We start from the raw sequence: 17238 nt of genomic DNA, 5'->3' as shown, positions 1-17238 counted from the left end.
GAATAAAATGCTTAAATCACAGCCGCGAAAATAACGCTATATACCCCGGGAGAAAACGACACAAAACCGCACATCACCGGGATCTTCTGAAATTCGCGGAGCTAGCCAAGTAAGAATAAAGTTGGTCGCCAGTGTACTTGTCGTAAGTAGGATTCCAATTTTTGTCAATTAGATGACCACCTGTACAGCACTTGTTGTTATATGCATTGGTTTATATGTATTGTTTTTAATAAATACTTTTTTCACTTATCTGTCCTAGTCTCTTAGACCATGGGTGCTTAAAATGGGGGGTATGAGATTTACCAGAGGGGGTGCAGAGGTTACAGAGGACCCGGCTCTTCCCCAAGGCATTTAAATTAAATGCAGAGGACCTCTGTAATTTCCCTTGGCATTGAGCGATGCGTCGTAATGGCAACGTGGCATCACGTTACCATGGCAACGTGACGTCACATGATACCTTGGGTCCGGCGTCAAATTACGCCGCGGTAAGGGGGGCACTAGCAGGGTGGGGACAGCATGATGTTGGGGGGGGCGCTGGGCAAAAAGTCAGACTATCTGATACTTAGGGACCACTAAGTATCCACACACACTTTTAGTTGTGCTACTAACTCTCACATTTCCATAACCCACCCACACCATTTATATCCACTCCCACTCCACACACACCTTGTGTAAAGCACTGTATATACTGTGGGCTCTCCATTCATTTTTATTCACACTGATACACATACACACTCTTTCTTCACTTGCTTTCAGTAACCTTTTGACACCTCTAGCCATAAAACACATCCACACCGGGGGAAGGAACAGCACAGATAACATTCCAAGAGACACTGTTTTTAAGTATACCTTTTGCTTCATTCATTGTAACATCGCCGGAAGAAGAGATCAGTGTATCTCGAAAGCTCGCACAAATAAAAGCATTTCGTTAGCCACAGAACGGTATCATCTATTTATTTTTTGATTATTGAAGCTCGGCTAACACGGTACTGATACCTCTACATATATATATATATATATATATATATATATATATTATACCAACCTGAGTTGAGGTTTAATACAGATAAAAGTAAGGTTATGCATTTGGGAAATTAGAAAAAAAAGGCAATTTACAAATTAAATGGGGATAAATTGGGGGAATCCTTGATGGAGAAGGATTTAGGAGTGCTTGTAGACTGCAGCTACTGCATGACTTTGGTCACTATTGCTAAACCTGCTAAGGCAAACAAGATCTTATACTGTATATTAAACGGGCACTGGATGGAAGGGAAGTAAACATAATTATGCCCCACTATAAAGATTAGTAAGACCACACCTTTAACATTGAGTACAGTTTTGGGCACCACTCTATAAATAAGACATTATGGAACTAGAAAAAGTGCAGACAAGAGCCATCAAATTAATACATGAGATGGATAATCTGATTTATGAGGAGAGGCTAGCTAAATTAGATTTGTTTATATTAGAAAAGAGGCGTCTAAGAGGCAATATGATAACTATATATGTAAACATATTCGTCGACAATACAAGGAGCTTTCAAAAGAAATATTCATCCCAAGAGCAGTACAAAGGACACAAGGTCATCCCTTAAGGTTGGAGGAAAGCAGATTTCACCAGCAACAAATGAAAGGGTTCTTTACAGTAAGGGCAGTTAAAATGTGGAATTCATTACCCATGGAAACTATGATGGCAGATATAATAGATATGTTCAAAAAACGGTTTGACATCTTTTTTGGAAGGAAAGGTTTACAGGGATATACCAAATAAGTAAACATGGGAAGGATGTTGATCCAGGGAGTAATCTGATCGGCAGTTTTTGGAGTCAGGAAGGAATTTATTTTTCCCATTATGAGAGATCATTAGATGATATTTCACTGGAGTTTTTTTGTTTTCCTTCTTCTGAATCAATATACTGTAAATACAAATATAGGATAACGTATCTGTCATCAAAATTTAGCATAGGTTGAACTTGATGGACGTATGTCTTTTTTCAACCTCATCTACTGTGTAATTATGTACAGGTAGTGTAACCTCTTTAGTAATATGCTGACTAAAAAACATTAATTGTAAGTAATCTTCAAGCTTGTTTAAAAAAAAAAAATCTTTTTAGTTCAGTAAAGTCCCCACTGAACATTTATTAAGCGTGAGCACTTTCACGGGTGTTTTGGGTTTCAAAATACTTACATTGTTTTTGTCTTTGTAAACATGCTCAATAAGCACAAAGTGATTCCAAAATTTCAGTAAATGTTTAAAAATATCAAACTTGTGCATAATTTTGCACACCCAGACGTTTGTCCAGAATCAGAGGCTGAGGCTTTCTATGATTTTTGGCTTCTTTTTTGCTGGAATTTGAAAATTCATTCTGAAATTCAACTCAGACCTCTTAGCACTTTCAAATTTGGATTTCAAACCTGCAAATCTGCCCACCCGTAACAATTCTGTACATATTTTCTGGTGGCTATGCTAAAAAAAAAAAAAAGTTAGAACCAGAGTTCTGGGGGAAAAAAAAAAAAAAAAGCATCCTACTGATATAATAATAATATAGACTTGTAATACATCTCCCACAGAAAATGTACACTCGCTCCCAGACTACAATCACACCGATGAAGTACAGGCCCACACAGAATTGCTCTTGTCATTTTATTAGTTGTCACCTCTTGACTTGATATTTTACAGCAGTATTGTTGAAAGATACAGTTAAGTCTCTGTTTTAATTCTTGGCATCACTGCATAGCAGCGACTTCATTGCTACACAATATTTTTCTTTCAACTTGACTTATGTGACATTAAAAAAAAAAAAAAAGCATTACAATAAACATGACTTTTATACAAGTGAATGATTTTCTGTACAAAGACTAACAGGATATGCTTCACAACTCAATCAACCATTATCCTTCCATGTCTATAAATTCAAGTGTACCTAATACATACATTGGATTATTATAACAACATATGATCAATAATTCACCCAATTGATTAATGTGCATGTTCTGACTGATACAATCCAGTCACAAGAAAGCTGAATGTGTTGGACAGGTAAGTAGAATTATATTGTACTTATCAAACTGTTTCATATGGATCATGACAAAATCTCCCACTAGGAACGTCTTTTTGTAGGTAGTGATACACTTTATTGGACCAACAAATAAAAAGATAATTGAATTATGTGTTAACAAAATTGCACTATATAAAATGGAAAATCTACTTTCTCTTGAATTTACACATTAGCTAAAGAGAACGAAGTGAGAGCTACAGTGACGATCATGATTCTGGAACAGTCAATGGTTCTCCTATGGCTGTACACACAATGTATTACATGGCCTCTCTAAGGGACTGAATCCATAAACTCCATTGACTTGAATAGAAGCTTTCAGCTTCCAACGATATTGAATCAGCCCTTAATCCAAGTTTTTGCAGTAGTTCCTCTGTTAGAATTGTGGACCCCTTTATCAACAGTGAAAGAGTTTGAGGAAGTATTTTGAGAAGAAAATCTGTGTAAGGCCGTAGGCATTTCCCTGCTTTACAATTTTTATTTATTTTTTTACTAAAAAAGGTATCCGATGCTTAATCTAACCAATGCATTTCATCGGTGTTTGTTTAAATGAGAGTTTAGTTTGTCAAGGAGATGGGGTTGGAGATTGCTTTAACATTGACCATCTAGACAAAGTGAGGCTAGACATTGAATGTCCAACATCTCAAGAAGAGGTGATCACAAAGTGTACCTATCTAACGTCATTCTCAGATCCTAACTAGTAACACTACCTCTAGGGAGGAGAGTTTAATTTGTTTGTTTTTTAATATTGGCGGAACTTCTCTTTTGAAATCTATAGCAACCTTAAATAATATGAAGAACTTAATGTGAAACAGAATATTGTCTATTCACAGATGAATCTTTTGCTTGTCAAAAAATGTAGCTACAAGATCAGCTCTTCATGAATACATCTAACAAAAACAATTTCAATGGCCAGAGTGGCAGACTGCCAATGACTTGGACTGAGAGCGTGCATTAAACACATAACAATAAACTGTAATCATGTGAATAGCTATAAACATATATTAGTTTGGGGGGAAATTTGTTTTATACTCTATCTCAATCATTGACCCGGTGATGTCACCGAAAGAAAATAAAGCAAAAAAGATTATTGGTGTAATGTCCACCATTCATCAGTAAACGGGGAAGACATTTTGGCTTGAAAGGAGCAATCCCGCAGCAAGCATTGTAGATTGTTTTTTATTTTACAGAATTAGAACTGATAGAGCAGTTCAGCTCTGAAGGACCCATTTCCATCTACGAAGATGGGTGGGGGACCCCTTGTGGCCAAGATAATTACCCATTTCGGTGCCGATGTTTCCCACATAGAATTCAATATGCCGCCAGAATCGTCCAACAGCAAGCTGCAGCTAATGTCATTGCGGCTTCCTATTTGCCTGAGGGACCTACAAGATTTGGTAGCCATATTGTTTCCCCAGGAGGGAACACCAGTGAGTACACTGGTAGGTATCTTGGGAACCGGGGGTATCCCTGAAATATAAAATAGCTCGGTTTCGCTCCGGAGGATCTCCCCACCTTTCCAATGATGTAAAAAAATCAATAGAAATCTTTCTCGTGTGGGATTACTACTTTAAATGTGTCAAAAATGGCGTACAGCACAAAATGATTAATAGGACAAAGAAGTTAAACTGTTTACCTGCAAATGTGGGGAGGTTTTCCTTTAACAATGTGATGGGGCAAATGCTGAAATACAGGCTAAAAAGAAAAACTATCCAAATTCTAATTAAAAGTCAAAAATACCAAAATGCTAGGAAATCTAAGTGCCTATAATTATTTCTGTTCCATGCTGAATGTATTGTGCAGATATACATTGGGCTATGTCTCTCGCTGCTAGGATTTACCAGGGTCTACGAACTGTGGCAAACAGCAGCTCTGGGGAATGCCCAAGCTGATCCTTCTCTGCAGCTTGATTGTATGCCTCTCTGAGCAAAATAAATCGGGCTACATCTGTGTCACTTTTGACATGATGTGTATATTCTTAAGGCTGTTATGCATACAGTAAAGTAGGGTGAAAACTATTAAAGCTTACACTATGTCTAGTTCAGGGGTGGCCAACTCCCATCCTCAAGGGCCACCAACAGGCCAGGTATTAGGGATATCCCTGCTTCAGCACAGGTGGCCAAATTTGTGGCTCAGAATTAATTACTGAGCCGCTGATTGAGCCACCTGTGCTGAAGCAGGGATATCCTTAAAACCTGACCTGTTGGTGGCCCATGAGGACTGGAATTAGCCACCCATGGTCTACAGCAGTTTAAGGCCTTTGCTGTCAGAGGTTAACCACTCAATCTTAAAACTCAATGCCAGGCCCGTTGCTGACTAAAATCTAGGACCTCTTTGGTACTACAGTCCAATGAGTTTGTCTAGCTTTGGAAAGTGTAGTTACTTTGCTCACAGTGTAGTGATCTTAACTAAACGTATCATCAGGAGGCACCCCGTCTCCAAGCAAGATGTGTATCATGGCTTGTTCTACAAGCAGGAAGGAGTTCAAACGAAATGGCTCTTTAAAGTTGGACAAGTTGCAAAGGAAAAGGATGCTCTGTTGATGATTATGTACATTTAAAAATAAAAAGTTAACCCGGTCTTGTATATTTTGCAGAGAATGACATTCCCTGGCCACTCCTCATTCAAAGTGCCTACTATTGTTAACACAGAATGGATTGTTATGTTAACACATTTACAATGACAATGTTTTTACAACACTAGACTTAAAGGGACCGTCCCACATTACCAAGTGAACTAATGGCTGTGATATATTTGCTGCGTTAGATGTGCTGTGTGTAGGGGACGTCCAACTTTCAGAAAAAAAATAAAAGATCCAACGTGTATTATTATATTTGTATATTTTTTAAGCCTTTAATGTTTTTATGCAATTGTGTTTTTTGTTGTTGTTTTTTTTTTTATTTACAATCCTCTAATACCTGTGTGATAAGACTGTTTATTATAACGCTTTATCTCCACTCAAATTGATCATTTTAAATTTTTCCCTTTGTCCTTTTTGTTTAATAATTGTGTGTAGCCAAACGGCTAAATGCAAACAACAGTAATTATGATACTTTTTTTTGAACGGTAATTATCAATGTTTGTTAGAAAAATGCAATTACCCTTAAAGTACACCTCTTATATATTTGCGTCCTGTGAAAAATCTTATTCTTTTCACTATGGCTCTGCAAAATTCTTAATTTGTTTTATTTTTAGTCTTCCCATCTACATAAAAGCTATCTCTTTAAGCAACAATGAACTCTTAGTGGATAGATAACATGTAAAAGTCATGTATTAGCTATATACATAATACATAAGATGTGCCGTGTGATCCACCTCCCTCTCCTTTTATTTGAGCAAAAATACTACTTCTTTTTCATTATAGCAATTAGTTTACTATTTATAGCAAAGCATCATATTCCAGATGTTGCATGAAAATGGGACAAGAGTTTTGTACAGTCACACACCTACTGTATGCATTATACACTGCTAAGAAAATGTTTGCACTTACACTAAATCTCATCCTATTATGTATAAACGCCATAAAATTGCTCAGTAAATTAATGTTATATCAAAACCACATGGCAACGAACTCTGCTATTACATATTTCCAATTGCTCAAAAGATCAATGTCGTTAAATGACATGGGTAATTTTATCAGATGAGCCGTTGTGACGCTATTTACTAAGCGGTGCTTTTCTAAAATATACCTTTGGCCCCGGAAGACACCTTACTGCCCAATATCATCGAGAGCTGGTATTTTGTATGGAATAGCACAACTTGGCAAATATAGTCCTTGATCTTTTACAGAGTAAACTCCTGCAACTCGTGTCTCGCTCTGGAATGAAGTGGTTGCATGTTTAATAGTAAGTGTTGTCACTATTATAATATAATGAACTCTTATTACCAACTTGAGTATCCATCTGCACTCATAGAAAGGGTTATTACTCATATATCCCCTTTTTGGTATTTCAGAGGAGAAAGGCTATACATTATGATGATGGAAACCACTGTTGATTCCAATTAGTTAATAGACTGTGTATCATCAATTATCCTATATAATTCTTCTCATTATCAGGGTAGCATAAATTGCATTGCCAGAACCCATTTGAAAGCTGTGACTACTACATTTAAATGTAACAGATCAAAATACACTAACAAAATTGCAAACGAAAAAAAGTAACCAGGCACCACATCTGTATTGATATTTGATGTTAAAACAGCAACATAGAAGTACATTTGACCTGGAGACTCTGTACATTTAATCACATGGCATTTTTTTTTTACTGATTTGTATATATGTACAGTGTAAAAACAGTAATACAGATTCAAAGTGACAGAATAACTCACAGACAAAAGTCCCCATGCTCTGTCTCTGCACATGTGGTAGTGTCTAAAGTAGCTGATGCATGTGCATTGCTCTGTGTGATGAGTAAATACGTCTAAAATGCAGCCAGTGACACAGTCCCAAAGAGAGACACTTTTACTCGTAATCCTCTAGAACCTAATTGATGCTTCTATGTTTATCAGTTTACCATATTTCTTATTTAGTGAGGTTTGAAATTCAGAGCCAGTGGTTGGTCCACTAGTGAAACATCTACCTGGTACAGTACATCAGTCTGCTTGGTGTTCACTGGCTGTGTTATGTGATAGCTGAAAGTTTATTGTACTCTGGTGTGCACACAGAACTTGTATGAGCTGAATGAGCAGTTGCAGAGTGCCTTATATAGAAGCACTGTTAGTCTTAACACTTCATTGCAAGGCAGGCCTGCAATTAATTGTTCTGCACCTTCAGCGACAATGGGTTTTCTTGGTGATATCCTCTGCCAGAAGATATTCTTATGGAATGCTTGTGAAGTACAGTATTTTAATCGCCCTCTGTCCGGTTTCTTTGTGACTGCTGAAAGGAACTGGAGGTTTGACAAAAGGCTTTAAGTGAATTATGTGGATAGTACAACAATTGAAACATGACAAGTTAAAATTTAAGGCCTTTATCTGAAAATGAGAGCGTTATTAGACATGATCTGTGTACCATATTTACAAATGCTATATTCTTGTTAAAAGTAACAGTATTCTGTTCACAGTGTCATTATTTGTACAGATAGCCCGTTCTACAATGTTTCAGTATTTTGGCATGGGAATCAGTAGCTCAGCATATACAGAAAATGCACAGGTGCGAACATACATAATAAACCCACTGTGAAAACGATGATAATGCGGACCACGTGTTGGAAAGGGTTGAACATACTGTATGCAACCCACAGTCCACCCGGTCATCACATTCTTTGTACTGAGTGGGGCGCACCACTCCTTTAAAATGGCAAAAATACCATCATAATCCAAAGTGGTATTAAAGCATTAAAAAAAATTGTCCATACACCTGAAAGGTAGTCCTTAATGGAAATCTTTAAATACGAGATTTCGAGAATATAAAAATGAAAAAGGAAAAAGATATATTTTCTTGGTGATTGTTTTAGGTATTAATAAAAAAACAACGTTTCTTTCTCAGACATCCCTTTTGCGTTCCATGGATGCTGGTGATCTTTTTTTTGGTGGTTGTGTACAATGTGTATCTGCTCTCGTAGACTGGATGGCCTGTTGCTCGAGAGGATGAGTAAACGGTGCCAGATGTTCTGATAACCACTTCAGCTGCTCCCCGCAATCTAGAGGTACTGCAGCTGTTTGCTATTAGTTGCACAGTTCCTCCAGGAAAGTACATAGCTGGAGGAAACATATCTCGTTCTTTTGCCCCCCTAACCCAGCAGCCAATTAAAAAATCGTAAGTCCCGGTTTTGCAGGGGCGCTGGTTTAACTCATAGTGAGTTAGGATAGAAATGCTGGAAATATTGAGACAACAGGACAGCAGAGTATGGGTGGGTGGTTATCCACCTCTACCCTGACTAGGCTCTGCTTCCTTCTTATCTTCCTCAACCCTGTTTTTCTCTAAACTGTTGTCAAAGGCAACAGCTGCTCACCTGAGCTTTTTTCTTCTTCTCTCAATCGCTCTTCATTGTAAGCAGCCAAGGAAAGAACAGCAATGCTACAGGGAAGAGTCTGACCTTGTCACTACGGGGCTTCACCTTCACTTAAGGTTTGGTCGTTCTTGCCTTCGGTGACTTGTCCCAAGTGATCGTTGCTCTTGGTGCGCTGCTTGTGCAGCAGGGCCCTCCACTTGGCCTTGTTCTTCCTGAGATGGTTTAGCATATTTACAGACAAAGGTGTGTCCCCTGTGAATTGGGCCCACTCCACAAACAGGGGTTCAACTATGTAGGATATGAAACCTGTGAAAACAGGAAGGGGGGGGGGGGGGGGGAGAAGCAAATGCCACATCAGCTGACAAAGGCAGTAAGGAAAAGGAGATAGGTGTCTTAGAACAAAAGGGTTATAAAGTCTCCTAGCTGCAAACCTGGAGCAAGACCCCTGTGAAAGAATTGCTTCACATGTACAAAGGAAAAGTTCCATTTGTTTTCAGTGGCATTCCTGTTCTGTGCTGTTATTTGCACCAGTTTTGAATCCAGGAGACTGTAGTAAGGACCAGTGTAGAGCTGGAACTAAAAGCTACTCGATTTGATGTCGTCTTGAACACCAGTTAAATTGTAATTCTTTCTCCCCAATGTTAACGTTTGATGTATTAAGCACTTATTTGTAAATGATTCTTCCCTGTATTTTGCCTTGTGTAGTATCTCTGCGTACGCTGGCGCTATATAAATTAACAAAAATATTCTGTTTTTAGTTCCATTTGTCAATGCTGTTTACTTTACATATAGTGTGTTTCCTATAGCCAGTGCTGCACTGTAGAGAAAAGAAATTAAAAAAACAAGAACGGTTGTTTTTGTAAAAGTCAATATGTACTTACCGACTTGAATACTAGGTATTGAATCCTTTTGCTGATTGCAAAGGGGGCTTATATCCAGTCCAAATTTCCGTTCGAGGTCTCCTAATAAACAGAAAAATATATTTTTCATATAATAATGTAAAATAAAATTAAATTGTATTTTGTTTTCTAGTGGACATTACTGATTTGTTACAAGTTGCGCGCTCAACGGGAGTCTGGAGGTATAATTCTAACTCCAAGCACTTGCATCTAGAAATTAACCAAAAGCCGGTATTTTTCAGGTAATGGTCAAAATAATTAGATAAATAATGAAGAAACGGTATTTTATTAAATAGATTTTTTCCACTGTACTCAACAAATGCAGCAAGGTGCTAGCCATGAAGCGGTTAATGATACCTTTGAGCAATAATAGGAATGCCATACTCCGATCCCTATTGGTCAAATAAATATCGACAGTGCATGGACCAAACAGGAAACAAAGGGATATTTAGCCTACAGTAAGTAGAAATTGCTGGATATGGAAAGCCTGAGGGTCAGTGTAATGAAAACACTACAGCTCTGAGTCTGCAATGATCAGTCTATGTTTCCTAATTCTTCTTCCATTATAGAAATGAATACCAACAAAAGCTCATTGCCTTTTAATTTGATAACTAATTGTCAGTCTGGGCTTCATCTTAACCGGACATTTCAAATTTTGTCTAAAAAAAAAATGAAGGTATTGCTTTGGCAGAGTAAATGCTAGATTTGCGGTCTTGATGTCTTTGCTGTGTGGGGAGGCACACGGCCTAGAGTCTGGCTCCTAACCTTGCCTGTAGAATTCCTCACAGACTCTTTCGCTCCATTGCTTGCTCAGCTCCCAGACCCGGCAAGGGTTGCAGATATCGGCACACTTCAAGGCAATCTAAAAAACACAAACAAATTGTAACCAACACTTTGCAAATTATAGGTGTCTTTTTGTTAAAAGCCTGATCAGGATCATTTCAGATTTTAAAGCGGCACTCATATTTATTTCACACACAAAAAAAAACACATGGTAAAGAACTAAATGTAAATGGTTTACATAAGAAAAGTTGTTCTGTTTATAAAAAAACATTTAGTTGTTTTCATTCATTGAAAATAATTTTCTTCTTTAAACCCTTGTGGTGCTTGAATTCCCACAGCACCCGAGAGTCATGGACATTTAGACACCATAACCACAAACCCTGCCTTCTCAATTCAGTCCTGCTCTTTTGTCCCATTTGTGTCCATGGCTCCCAGAGCTACAGTTACGATCTCCCCTAGATGCAAGCAGAGAAGGTATGACATCATAAGCAGTGTTGGCACAGCAGGGAATGTAAGACTGTAGGCCCCCTGCCCCCCCTTCCCCTGGCCCCAGAAAGATAAGGGTCTGCAGTTGTCAGGAGTCCCATTCCTCCGCCAGGCCCAGTGGGACAGCTCTTCCCCCCTGTTGGTAACCTGCTCTGGGGGTCCACCAGGGCTAGGGGCCCATCAGGGATATTCCTGATCCCCCAGCAGGCCAGTCCAACCCTGTGAGGCCCACTAGTGTGCTGGTCCTTTTGTGATTCGCAAATGTCCAGTGAGTAGTGTTAGGGGCTTATTCTAGTAGCTCCTAAGTTATAGTTGCTAAGCCGGGCGGTTTGGCATATTGATAGGAAGTGGAATTAAATGGAATACCAAAACCAGTATTATCTATTGCAAATCACTTCTTCTAAACAAGTGACAAACTGCACGGTTTCACAGCCAATCCACTCAGTTTGTACTTGCTTTAGAAGCGGAATGACCAGAGGTGGTGCCAACTCCATCCCCAGGTTGATTTATGGGTTTTGCTCTCCATGCCAAACCCATATTTCAGACTCTGGATGTAACTCGCAATACCAATCCCACCGCCCTGGAGGTGTTGATAAAACAAATGCGTGTTTTTAGAAGCGCAACAAAGCTACAAGAATTGCAGTTGTGGGAACAAAATGCGAACTTGAGGCTTTTTTGACAAACCGATCGGAGTGAAACTGCTTCTTAAAAAGCCGTTTAGACGTGGTTTGGAGATATGATAAGTGCTTACAGAATAGCAAAGCATGCCAATCCGCTTTTAAAGGGTACTTTAGAAGCGGTTTGTCACACTTTGGAGCTACAAGAATAGGCCCCTTAGTGTTCACTAGAGGTTAAAAAGAAATTGCATGTAATCAAGTGTTACCTTTACCCTTAGCCTATTCTTTTATACTGACAATGATCAGGAGAAGAGTGGGCACTTTGTCTGTGCAAGGTCCTTCTCAACACACAGTGCCACCACTCAAAAAGGAAGTAGCTAAAGGAGTCAGGGCAATTAGATTAGAAAATTGAAAACTAAAAAAGGTTTGCAATAGAACATAAGATCAACCATAAGTACCTTAATAACGAAAAGATTAGAATAGAGTAGGACACTTTCCATGTGAGATGGGCAGGCTAATTATTGGAGATAAGGAAAAGGAGGAAGTATTAAAAACATTATTTGCCTCTGTATCCACCAAGGAGGAATCAATTGCAAAAATATTGCAACCGGAAGAAGCAAAAGCTGAAATATTAACGAACAATTGGTTAACTAAGGAAGAAGTGCATAGGCGGTTTGATTAAATCAAAGTAAATAAAGCCTCTGGGCCTGATGACATGCACCCTAGAGTTCTTAAGGAGCTACGTTCAGTAATAGCCAAACCATTACATTTAATATGCAAGGACTCAATTTCCACCGCTCAGTACCACAAGATTTGCATAAAACAGATGTTGTGTCTATATTAAAAAGAGAGTTAGATACAACTAAGTGTAACGCATAGCTCACCACAAACGAAGCGCGACCGCGGTGCTGAGGTAGGGAATTGTATAACGCCAATCTACAGCCGCGCGGGCGCGCCTAGAGTGTAGGATGGTCGTGCAAGCCGGGTCTGGAGTACAGAGTGTAGAATAGTAGAAAGTACTTGCCAGGTCTGGACTGGAGAGTAGTGGATCGTTGGGGTATTAGCCGAGGTCAGGACTGGAGATAGCAGCGTAGTCGTTGTGAGGATAGCCGAGATCAGAGTTGGAGAATTCAGAGTACTCGTACATGAGCCGGGTCAGGAGAGGAGAGGTGCGGGGTCCAATGAACGTAGCAGGGTCGGGCAGGAACAAGGCTGGCACAAGCCAGAAATCTCAAGGTACAAGGCAGAATGCAGCAAGGCACGGCATCACACACAAGGTTATGCTCAGCAATGAGTGTCTTGGCTAAGCAGGTATTTATGGGACTCCCCTCCAATGGTATGTTGTGGCGGAGCAATGGAACGTGATCTGATAGGCTGCTGGGTCACACAGGTGCGCCCTATTGTGCAGCCTGATTGGGTGCAGAGGCGTGGTTATGTCCCGTGTGCGTCACCGACGTGGAAGGCTGGTGTCTCGGTCGCATGTTGCTCGCACACTGTGCATGTACATCAGCCGAATGCGCCTGAAGTCTGGAGGCGGGTCCAAGGGTGCACTGACCCCCGCGCGTCATCGGGGTCAGGGGGCGGAAACAAGTGCGCGCATCACTCCCACGCCGTGTATGCTTGTCACTAGAGCGGGGGCGGAGACTGGGGTTGAACCCGGAGGGGAGGCTGGACGAACGAGCCCGCCGCACGTTAGTGCGGGGGTGGAGACTGGGGGCGGAACCCGCGGGAGGGCAGGCCGATCGCGAGCGCACCTAGCTGGACCATCGCGACATCATGCATCCTGGGTGCCTGTCATGGTTGAAGGTTTTAGGTGAGGAGATGGTTTCCAGCAACGAGGATGGCGAATCCTCACACTAAGGAGAAGCTACTTGACGGTTTAGCAGGATAATATTCAGGAATTACTAATGAATAACAAAATTATTAGAATAGTCAGCATGGATTTATGAAGCATAGGTTGTGCCAAACGAGCCTTATTAGTTTCTTTGATGAGGTAAGTATAAATGTAGACCAGGATAGTTGATGTGGTTTACTTAGATTTGGCAAAGGATTGTGATTTGGTGTCACACACGAGGTTAGTGAACAAAATAAAGGAAATTGGTCTCGGTAAAAATATTTGCACCTGGATTTAAAACTAGTGGAACGATAGACAATAGAGAGTTGTCATAAATGGAATCTTTTCAGGTGGTGCTAAAGTTGTAAGTGGAGTACCTCAAGGTTCGGTACTGGGGCCATGCTTTTTAACTTGTTTATTAATGACCTTGAGATTGGTATAGAGAGCAAAGTCTCAATTTTTACTGATTACATCCTGCTCTGATTTTACTACCTTACATAATTTACTGTAATTTCTCCCCAGAAGGACTTGGATAGACTGGAAACTTTGGCAGGTAAATGGCAGATGAGGTTTAATACAGATAAATGTAAGGTTATGCGTTTGGGAAACAAGAAAAAACAGGTTATTTACAGATTAAATGGGGCAAAATTAGGTCAATCCTTGATAGAGAAGGATTTTTGAGTGCTTGTTGACAGCAGGCTTAGAAATAGTGCCCAATGTCAGGCAGTAGCTGCAAAGGCAAATGAGATCTTAAAAGTGCAGAGAAAACTCACCAAATTAATAAAGGTGATGGAAAATCGGATTTATGAGGAGAGGGTAGCTAAATTAGATTTCTTTACATTAGAAAAGAGGTGTCTAAAAGGGGATATAATAACTATATTCAGGGACAATACAAGGAGCTTTCAAAATAACGATTCATCTCAAGAACAGTACAAACAAGATGCGGTCATCCCTTAAGGGTGGAGGAAAGGAGATTTCACCAGCAACAATGGAAAGGGTGGCTAAAATGTGGAATTCATTACCAGTGGAGAATGTGATGGTAGATACAATAGATATCTGCAAAAAAAGGTTGGGCATCTTTTTGGAAAGGTATACAGGAATATATCAAATAAGTAAACAGGAAGGATGTTGTTCCAGGGAGAAATTTGATTGCCATTATTGGAGTCAGGAAGGAATTCATTTTTACACTTACAGTATGAGACATCATTATATAATGTTTCACTAGGGTTTTTGTTTGCCTTCCTCTGGATCAAGATACTTATCCTATATTTGTATTTCCAGTATCTGTCATCTAAATTTAACATAGGTTGAACTTGATGGCCATATGTCTGTTTTCAATCTCATCTACTGTGTAACTAGGGACATAACTGAAGAATGATTGGAATTAGATTTTTGAGGAAACAGACATTGAACATGCAGATTTAAACATGTCCCATTGATTGTATATGTGCTTTTTTATGTGTTTTGCAAAGCCACTTTTACCATGGCTGCTTGTCCAGTAATTGAGAATGTATTTCTAGCATTTAGAAATTGTAATGAGGTATCCGTTTTCTTATTTTTACCTGTAGCATAAAGTGCCTGTGATCTGTATCCTCCAAGCTGAGATCTTTGTTGTTGAGATGATCTTTGAAACGTCCGAGAAACTCATTCTGACGATTAATGTCTGTTGACAAGATCAAGGAGCCCAACTGCTGTTCAATATCCTGTCTGAAATTGCAAAGTCACCCGGTTACTTTTGGCTGAAGGAACAGTCCGTGCAGTAGGAGGTTGTTCATTAAACTGTGACAGTGTCGATCAGGGCACTATCGAACGGAAACTCCCACTGAAGTCAAGAGGAATTTCCAACTTTACAATAGTGAACCAATCGTCTCTGTCACAGTTTCATGAAAAACCTCCTTAGTATGGTCATTGGGCTTATGCACCATCTTATCAATAATGTCAAGATGGTCTCTCTCTCTCTGTCTCTCCCTCTCTCTCTCTCTCTCTCTCTCTCTCTCTCTCTCTCTCTCTATCCACACCTTAAGATATCTTTCATTCCTCAAGATCTGTTTTCACCCTACAAATTGTGCATATTTCATAATCTTAACACTGAATAAGAACGTTCTCTAAGAATTCCTGCATAAGTAGTGTCAGCTATGTGAGACTTGGAGATAATTTGTTACTTGCACAACTAAAGCCATCAGACAATGGTTCGTTACAGTGGGGCAGATGATGTTGTCTTATGAATAATTTGATTCTTTTAAGTGACATGTTCATTTACAGTATATGAATTTGGAGTCCTGTTTGGAGACCTAGCATTTAAAGTCTCAAAAAAAGGTGAAATGTATTCCTCTATGATTTGGCTCCCAATGGAGCCTTTGTAAAGAGCACCATGCTCCTGACGAAGGCTCCAATGGGAGCTGAAATGTAGAGGAATTTGTTTCACCTTTTTGAGACTTTGGAGTGCGTGTCCCGTTTATCCTATGTATCAATTAACAAAATAGATCCAGCACTCTTGGGACTTTCATGCAAGAAATATTTAATGTGGTGATTGACATTTCAGTCCCTATTGGGACTTTTGTCAAGATGGTTGCAATAGGCACCGAAACATCGATCACTGCATTAAATATTTATTGAATGAAAGTCCCAAGAGTGCTGGATCTATTTTTTAATTGATTGACATATTCCCACATCCGTGGGACCTGGGTTGGTAACTATGAAGAGGAGTGCAGATTATGTATGTGTATATATATATGTGTATGTATATATGTGTATGCATGTATGTATATATGTGTGTGAGTGTATGTGTGTATGTGAGTACGTGAGTGTGTGTATATATATTACGGTGAGATAACAGCACTCCAACTACATCAGTTAACTTTGCCCAGTGCACAGATAATAGAAAAAATATACCGGCACTATATATTTTTTAATATATATATACACACATACATATTTTTATATAAATAAAAGCATATAAATATAAAGGATAAATATATATTAATACATCATTTATTTATCTTCCTAGTCACACTGTATCACAGTAGTTGTTTATTCTGAAGAATGCACAGGGTGGCACTCTGGCAAAAAATGGGGTTAAAAAGGTTCCCATGTCATAGTAGTGAGGTCTTTCACATTATTGTACTGCAGATATGTGGCAAGGCTAGACTGTCTTTACCATTCTGTGTGGCGTATTCACTAAGGTGCAACAGTTATTATCAGTCATTACTGACTATTCAAGTGGATGGGCTTCAATGCTAGACAATAGCTACTGCACTTTAATTAATTAACCATGGGTTTAATATCCATACTTGAATCCTTAAAATGTATGTCAATGAGTCAGTGTGTGGAGGGGCCGGTGTCACACTGGTTGATATATCACTTACGTAATTTCCTTTGGCATATGTGCAAATAGCCTAGATTCCCTCAGCATGCCAACAGTGGACCTCCAGTGATGGTTCTCTAACACTGACGTGTTCTGTTGAGATGAACAGAGCAAATGAAACATTCTGTAACATACAGTGCACACATCTTCACTTAAATTAATTATGGGAAACATACAATATCTCTAAAAGTCTGAATCATTACTCTGCACTGTTGTAGGGTTTGTTATTTCAGTAAAAACATTATC

General features: G+C 39.3%; 1 protein-coding gene across 4 annotated transcripts in view; it reads right to left on the bottom strand.

Annotated features, from left to right (window-relative positions):
- Nucleotides 1–8009: 8009 nt before the first annotated feature.
- The window catches only part of PDE7B (phosphodiesterase 7B), a 372458-nt gene continuing 363229 nt past the window's right edge, over nucleotides 8010–17238 (bottom strand). For all 4 annotated transcript variants that reach the window (XM_075597407.1, XM_075597404.1, XM_075597405.1 and 1 more), the window contains 5 exons: nucleotides 16994–17085; nucleotides 15191–15335; nucleotides 10674–10770; nucleotides 9891–9971; nucleotides 8010–9315 (listed from right to left, as the gene is read on the bottom strand). In XM_075597407.1, coding sequence (XP_075453522.1) covers nucleotides 9101–9315; nucleotides 9891–9971; nucleotides 10674–10770; nucleotides 15191–15335; nucleotides 16994–17085 — 630 coding nt within the window. In that variant the 3' untranslated portion in view covers nucleotides 8010–9100. The remainder of the gene's footprint in view (nucleotides 9316–9890; nucleotides 9972–10673; nucleotides 10771–15190; nucleotides 15336–16993; nucleotides 17086–17238) is intronic.

Source organism: Ascaphus truei, chromosome 4 (genome assembly GCF_040206685.1).
Source record: "Ascaphus truei isolate aAscTru1 chromosome 4, aAscTru1.hap1, whole genome shotgun sequence".
Lineage (NCBI taxonomy): Eukaryota > Metazoa > Chordata > Amphibia > Anura > Ascaphidae > Ascaphus > Ascaphus truei.
The sequence above is the reverse complement of the archived record's forward strand: the minus strand, read 5'-3'. Positions and strand labels throughout refer to the sequence as shown.